At 37.5% G+C, this 7,555-nt stretch overlaps 1 protein-coding gene across 1 annotated transcript; it reads right to left on the bottom strand.

The window, feature by feature from the left end:
* Positions 1-741: 741 nt before the first annotated feature.
* On the bottom strand, positions 742-5,433 carry rhof (ras homolog family member F; the record flags this gene model as incomplete). The annotated part of the gene is made up of 5 exons (XM_080742424.1): positions 5,226-5,433; positions 4,809-4,896; positions 2,828-2,937; positions 1,701-1,835; positions 742-906 (listed from the first exon to the last, which is right to left on the bottom strand). The coding sequence occupies exons 1-5, from the start codon at positions 5,358-5,360 to the stop codon at positions 742-744; spliced, it is 633 nt and encodes a 210-aa protein (XP_080598550.1). The 5' UTR covers positions 5,361-5,433.
* Positions 5,434-7,555: the final 2,122 nt, after the last annotated feature.

The following is a 7,555-nucleotide window of genomic DNA, read 5'->3' as shown; positions in this document are numbered from 1 at the left end:
CTCAAGACCCAATGGAAATGTTTCTTCCAGGGACCCAAAAATAAATACATGAATGAATCACTTATGCCCTATTCCCTATGTTTGGGAAACACTGCTGCCAAAGAACCTTAAAGGAGTAGTTCACCCCCAAAATGACTTTTTTTTTCCTATTGATTAGTCACGCCATGGAGACTTGAGTTCAATAATATTGTTTTGTATTTGTCGCATTCCTAAGACAATTTATGGGGACCCTGGATGGGGAACCAAATACAAGGCTCTGGATGGGGATGCAAGCTCAGTCAGTTGAGGGTAAAATGTACTTGACCCTTGACCCTAAATGTACCCCCATTGATTATGACCCAAACACATTTGGGTCTCCACCCAGGGCCTTAATTGTGTCCCCATACAGGCTCATGCATTTGGGTCCCCATCCAGAATCAATGGGGTAAATTTACTGTAATAAGATTTTAGTCTTAAGAATTCGACAAATACAAAAAATATATATTATTGAACTCAAGTCTCCGTGGTGTGACCAATCAATAGGAAAAAAAATGTTTTGGGGTGAACTACTCCTTTATTTGTATTACACAAACCCCTGTGCAAAACAATACCAACTGTAAGCATGAATTTGACTTGTGTATAATAAAAAACACATTGTCCATCATTATTCCCCAGTTACTTCCATTGAGGTATAATAAGAAGGGTAACGTCCTGTGCTGTGAGCTGGTGCATCACTGGCTCATGTGCAATATCGACACATCATCACAAGATGATACAGCGCCTCTTCCTCTTACGATGTCTTGCCTTACGGATGGCTGCCAAAGCTTTTTTGGTGGCCTCTCTGAAAATGTCCTCTACATTTTCCCGATGCTTTGCCGAACACTCCAGATATAGTTCAGCATTCATCAGCTGTCGGGTCTCGTCACCCTATAATCCCAAGCACATATTAAGGTGTTGTTAAAGGAGGATTTTCTTTTTCTCACAGCAAAACCACAGAGCAGAAGTGGAATTGTCAACCATTATTATATAAAAAAGCACTTAATGTTAATATCAGGGTTCCCACGGTCATGACATTCCTGGAAATATTTTGAAATTAGAAAAATATTTTTCCAGTACTGGAAAAGTTTTGGAATTGATCAAGGGTCCTGGAAGGTCCTGGAAAAAATAGCTATGCATTGTCTTTGATTATTGATTTAGTTAATACCTCTGAAATTACAAATTAAACATTGGTCAAAATGTCAAATATTAGAGGCAGAAATTGTGAAAATAGCCGATCTACATGCTCACGCCGCCTCGCAACGCAAGGCGTTGTGAGCATGTAGATCTGCTATTTTCACAACGTGTTATACAAAATTCCTCAACTCTTAGTGCTCGTCAGGTTGCCGGGTCCCCAGTTAAAATACTGTATGATTATTTCAGGGGTCACAGCCTTAAAAGGTTGAGAACCACTGGCATACACTACCTGTCTTTGGGCATTGCGCATGGGAGTAAGCGACTTGTTATTGAGCTGAATTATTGTTATATAGTCCTGGAAATTGGGTTAAATATTCTGGAAAGGTTTTGGAAATTAATTGGTAAAAATGTGTGGGAACCCTGTAATATTGTAATCACAATTAAACCTGTATATACAATTACACATTTGAGTGCTCCTTTTGCATGATGTGCAAGAGTTTTGAATAGTATAGGCCTATATGTATATTCACACTTTGTATTCCCCTTACCTGTATGTAAGTGATGGGAGCCTGGTCCAAAGCTTTAAGCTTCCTAATACGCTCTTTGTCCTTCCTAAGGTCAGTCTTACAGCCAATCAAGATGATTGGAATGTCCCGGCAGAAGTGACTCACCTCTGGGTACCACTAGATGGAAAGAGTATAAGCTTAATTATAAGGGGTTTGTACACATTTAATTTGTTCTGGTCCTTCCATTAGCATTTGATATTACAAATGTTTCATATTGTTATTTCAAAATATTGGGGGGGAAACAATCAGGATAATGAATGATGCACTGGAACTTTATAGGCCCTGTTATATGTTATTTCTAGAAATATGCTGTTATGTGCAGTAATTAAATGTCTATTATTATTATTTCACAATCAGTCACCACACTATACAAAATCTACAGACAACCTTAAAGGAGTAGTTCACCCCAAAATGATTTTCTTTTTCTTTCGATTACTCACCACAAGGAGACTTGAGTTCATGGATATGTTTTTGTTGTTGTCGCATTCCTAAGACAATAATTTGCTTATAATACATTTCCCCCATTGATTCCGGATGGAGACCCAAATGCATTTGGGTCCCCATTGATTCCCGAATCATTGTCTTAGGAATGCGACAAAACCCCAAAAGTATTATTGAACTCAAGTCTCCATGTGGTGAGTAATCGATCATTTTGGGGGTGAAAAAAAAATATATATACTTTCTCAGATATCATTTGACTGCACACAGGCATATCTCTCATGTTTACCATGCACTCCTGTGCTGCTGTTGTCTGTTTCTGACAACATTCCTCAATTATTTTCCCTAGTCTGTATTCAGCCCCCTGTGTTGACATTTCCCTTTTCAATAAAAGGGAGTGTTCCAGTACACTCCTAGTTAGCTTTTGAGGCATACCTGCATACCTGCATGGGGTCAATGTCCACATGAAAACTGAGTCATTATGTGCTTAACATCAAAGGCGTTTTTAACAATCAATCAAACTTAAATTCCCCTTTTTTACCATTTAATTAGAAACTACTGATAACAATATGTCAGATGGGTACTTTCTTTATCCTATGTCAGTTTATTAGTAAACAGATAATAAATAAAAAGTTAGAATACATGTAGCAATGCTGTACAGCTGTGTTTACCTTGATCATGACATTGTCAAAACTTGTGGGGTTGGTCACATCATAACAGATTAAAACCATATTGGCTTCTTGGTAAGAGAGTGGTCTTAACCGATCATAGTCATCCTGCCCTAAAAGAATAAAATAGAAATAAACATTAAACAAACATTACTGATTTAATATAAAAGTAAACACACATCTATAATTTAGATGGTTAAACAATAGTGTGTGTCTGTGTGTGTGTGTGTGTGTGTGTGTACTGGTTTGGTGTGACCGGCTGAATCTATAGCAATGCCATGTTGTAGTAGGCTACAGTAAAGCTAGAAAACCACATCCTGGCCTCAACTTCCTTTTCCTCTCAAGTAAGGGGTGCTTACTGCAACTGTGCAACGATAAGCTTCTCACTCATAGTAGCATCACTGCAAAGATGTCATGGGGACATGACATGAGCTGTAGTTATTATAAATAGGATGAAGGTGGTTCATCTGAACCAGTTCCTCTAAACTGCATCTTATTCCCAAACAGTGGTGGGAGAAGTGCTCAGATGTTTTACTACCACAAGTAAAACCACTTATTACACAGAATGTCCCATTTCAAAGGTTTATTCAAAGGTTTTCAAAATTTCAAAACTATGTCAGATGTAGCAGATGTACACGCTCACAATGTGTAGCATATCGTGAGCTTGTAGATTGTCTATTTTTTATAGACAGTATAAAAATAGGGCTTAATTGGTTAATGTTTGTTTTGTAATAATGTGTAACTAGTAAATAAAATGTTCAAAGGTATTGAGTAAAACTCAATATTTGCCTCTGAGATGTACTGGAGTATAAGTATAACATAAAGTAGTATACAAAATAAAAGTACCTCAAATGTGTACTAAAGTAACTGTAGGCTAGAGTTCTCAAATTCTGCCCGAACCCGACCGTACCCGAACCCGACCGACATTTAGGGTAGGGTAGGGACTTAAATGTATGCTAATTATTCGGACCGGGTAGGGCCTCGGGCTCAATGAAAAAATAAAATATTTGTTTTTATTATTTTATTAATATTATATGATAGACCCGACCATACCCGACCCGACCCGACGTTTTGTGAGCCGGGTAGGGCCTAAAATGTGTGCTAACTAGTAGGGCCGGGTAGGGCCTCGGGCCTGCCCAGTTAGGGCCAGGCCTTAATTTCAAGCCCGTTGAGAACTCTACTGTAGGCTAATTGAGTAGGCCAAATGTAGGCCTTCTTAATTCCTTCCAATACTGCTCCCCCAATCTTGTTGCATAATAAATAATCAAGTGGAATGATCTAATCAGGAGACGCAATGTTGATGGTGGCTGATGGACTGTTGTGAAAAATAACTTCTGGGGACTCAGATCAACTGTTGTGTAACTTGTACTGTTTCATATCAGCTTTAAATTCATGAGTATACTCTACCTAATCAACTCTAATTCACCTGAGTGAAATCACAATCAAAATTACATTTCATTACAATGTACTTGTCACAATCCAATCATATATTTGTTTTGCTTGAGCCATTTGACCATGTCCTATAGGTGGTTTAAAAATCTTGCTTTTTATTTACTTTATCTTTTAGTTATTTTAGAGAGGGTGTGTTCTCACTGTTAGGAATGTAGAAACAGGGTGGATGAACAGGTCACTTCCTCTTTAGGATTTGTTTGTCACTACAGTATCAATGTTAAAACATAATGATGAAGGATGATAAGAAAACATTAATTATATCTTATAAATGCCTTTATAGATCGATAAACATTTTTTAATTTGACCCCCAATGTTTTAACTTTATTCATCTAATTATCTCTGAATGTTTATGTGTTACTGATAAAGGATGCTATCAAACTGCATCTACCCAGTCATTGGCAGCTTAACACACCCATAGAACATGCTTCACAATAATGTTGTTCCTCTTATCTGCACATTGTGAAAGAACTGTGACGTGATTGAATTGCTGATGTTCATCATGCATAATATTGTTACATTATAGGCATCTTACCAGCTGTGTCGTACAGGTTGAGTGTAATGTCTTTCCCTCCATGAGAGATAGTGGTGACATATTTTTCGAACACAGATGGAGCATACTTCTGTTTTTGACAAACAAAAGGCAGAAATACTACCTGTTAGTACTGTCAACTATCAACAGGAAACAGATTATGAAGTTAGACTGTGAAGTAATCTGAAGACAAAGAAAACCTTAATTTTCAGTTTACCAAATGTGAATCCTGCTATTTAGTTTTTATATAAAATGATAGTGTTGTTCCATTGGTTTGTACATTGTTTAGTATAGATATTGGCAAGTGTTATAATAATACATTGGTATTGCGTTCAAATGTATGTTCAGAATTAGTGTTCAAAACAGGGAAAGTGCAAAGCGTTTTGCACTTATCAAAATATGAAATTCTTGTCAACTTACCTCTGGGAAATCTCCTTTGGCATAAACCATCAGGAGAGATGTCTTTCCACAACCACCATCTCCGACAATTACAATTTTCAGTTCTTCGGCCTTTCTTGTGGTGCCATTGACAGTTACAGGACCGTTTTGTGTCATACCTCCTCAAAATATCCCAGCAAGTGCCAGATAGAACAGGCCTGAATTTACTCCCTCCAGAGTTAGAATCAATACATGGTACAATATAGCCAACTGGTACAACTATCAAGAGAGACAGACAAGGCAAGACAATGTTACCAGGTATCTCATTCTGTTCACAACTTCCTGTTCCTGTCACACTTGAACCGTTTCCAGTTGACCCCTAACACTCCTCTCTTGCTCTCTCATCAATATATTCACTACAGACATTTCGGTTTTAATAGCAAAGTTCCATGAAGAGCAAATGAGAGGGCTCTAATTCGTCCTCTTGCATGCTTCCCCGTTCTGTTACTGGGCGGGCATTCAGCCTGAAGTGCTGCCTCTATTTAAAGGTGTGTGTGTCACTGTGTGTGTGTGTGTGTGTGTGTGTGTGTGTGTGTGTGTGTGTGTGTGTGTGTGTGTGTGTGTGTGTGTGTGTGTGTGTGTGTGTGTGTGAGAGAGAATGGAGTAATACAGTACATTGCAGATTTTCTCCACTTACAATGAGTAACCTTTTATATTTATATAGTCTAACCTTTATCAGAACTTTTGCACAATTTAGCTTTCACCATATTTGTGTGGGTCTATCAGTTCAGAAACATACAATGAAATCGGAATGTGTCTTGACAGTTGGTTTTATTTATTTTACTCATACGAAGATTTCACTACCCTCTCCTTTCTGTTCATTTCCACTTCCATTTTGTTAGATGTGCACAATGGATTTAAAAAAATAATAATAGCAGCCTATTTGTAAATAGCTTTAATTTCATACCATGTTCCACTGTATTATAGCTCACCTGATCACAGAGAAATGGTCAACATCTATGTGAAGAACAGAACAATTTGTTATGAAGCATAGCGATAAGATATCATGCACCCCATAGCACTCCTCATTCCTTGTATCCCTTCTTATCGCATCTTTTTTTGCTTGGGTTGAGGTTTACCTGCATGGTGTCCTAGTTACTTTCTTTGCTTTCTAGACCATTGCCATTTGTTGACATTAATGTTTGTGTCATTTACTCTAATCTTGCACTTTGAGCCGCTCTGGATGAGAGTGTCTGAAAAATGCCTTGGATAATAATCAAAACATAAGCTGAATATTTGCATATGTGTCTTCTTTCTTTATAGAGATTCTTGACATGCCAAGGGTGACACAATTAACAAAACAATTGATTAATCAATCAACAAAACATTTATTTAATTAGTTAGCAATCAAATTATCACCATTCTTATTATATACCTGTATGTGCCATTTACAACAACCACAATGTGAAGGCATGTCTTATCAGATAGCTTGAGATGAAATGTACCATTTTCTATAACCTCATTTAACCTTCATCGGTCTAAAGTAATCACACACATATTAAAATAACCGCTAGCTGCCGTCAGTACAGCCTGCGTTATATTAGAAATGCTGGCATCCCTATTTTTGTCATGTCAATATATAGGTGGAGATCACCTACATTGGGGGGTGTATACATTTAATATAAGTTCAAAAAGAGCAAAGAAATAGTAAATCTACAAGCTCACAACCCCTCTCTTGTGCAATTCATAGATTCATAGATAGTACATGACAAAGTAAGCCTATCATTCATGATCATTGTGCCTCTGGGAACATACAGGCAGAGGATAATGCTGGTGGGATTGCGTGAGGGGGCAGAAGAGAGCATCCATTAAGATATCAGGGATGGACGATGTTATGCAGGGACACGATCTGGATATATACATAAATATGTTATAATGGTATTGTTCATAACATGGCTTGCATGAAGCAGGTAGTTTAATCCGTCTAACAGGCCACCTAAATGTAATGGATACGGTGGTATGATGGTAATCAACCCAAGACAAACTTAACATGCTACACAACTCTATGTCACACTTCTCCTGCATGTTCATTTAATTCTGAGTGCCAAAATTGGCTCAAGTGGAAGGGTCCACTTTCATACTCTCAGACTTCCTTTAACACTGAGGATTTTTAAGTGGACATTTTAAACAAATGCCTGTAGTTTCCACTTTCCAAATGCAAAAACCTCTTAACACCACAAAATATAATGATGACATTAAACTATGCATTTATATATGCCAACACACCTACTGATATTTAAATTATCTTTAATACCTCAAATAATTAACTTGTAATATAATGGAATACATGGATGTTTTCTTCACATGCACTA

The sequence above is a fragment of the Nannobrachium achirus genome, assembly GCF_963921795.1.
Source record: "Nannobrachium achirus genome assembly, chromosome: 15".
In the NCBI taxonomy this organism is placed as follows: Eukaryota; Metazoa; Chordata; class Actinopteri; order Myctophiformes; family Myctophidae; genus Nannobrachium; species Nannobrachium achirus.
The sequence above is the reverse complement of the archived record's forward strand: the minus strand, read 5'-3'. Positions and strand labels throughout refer to the sequence as shown.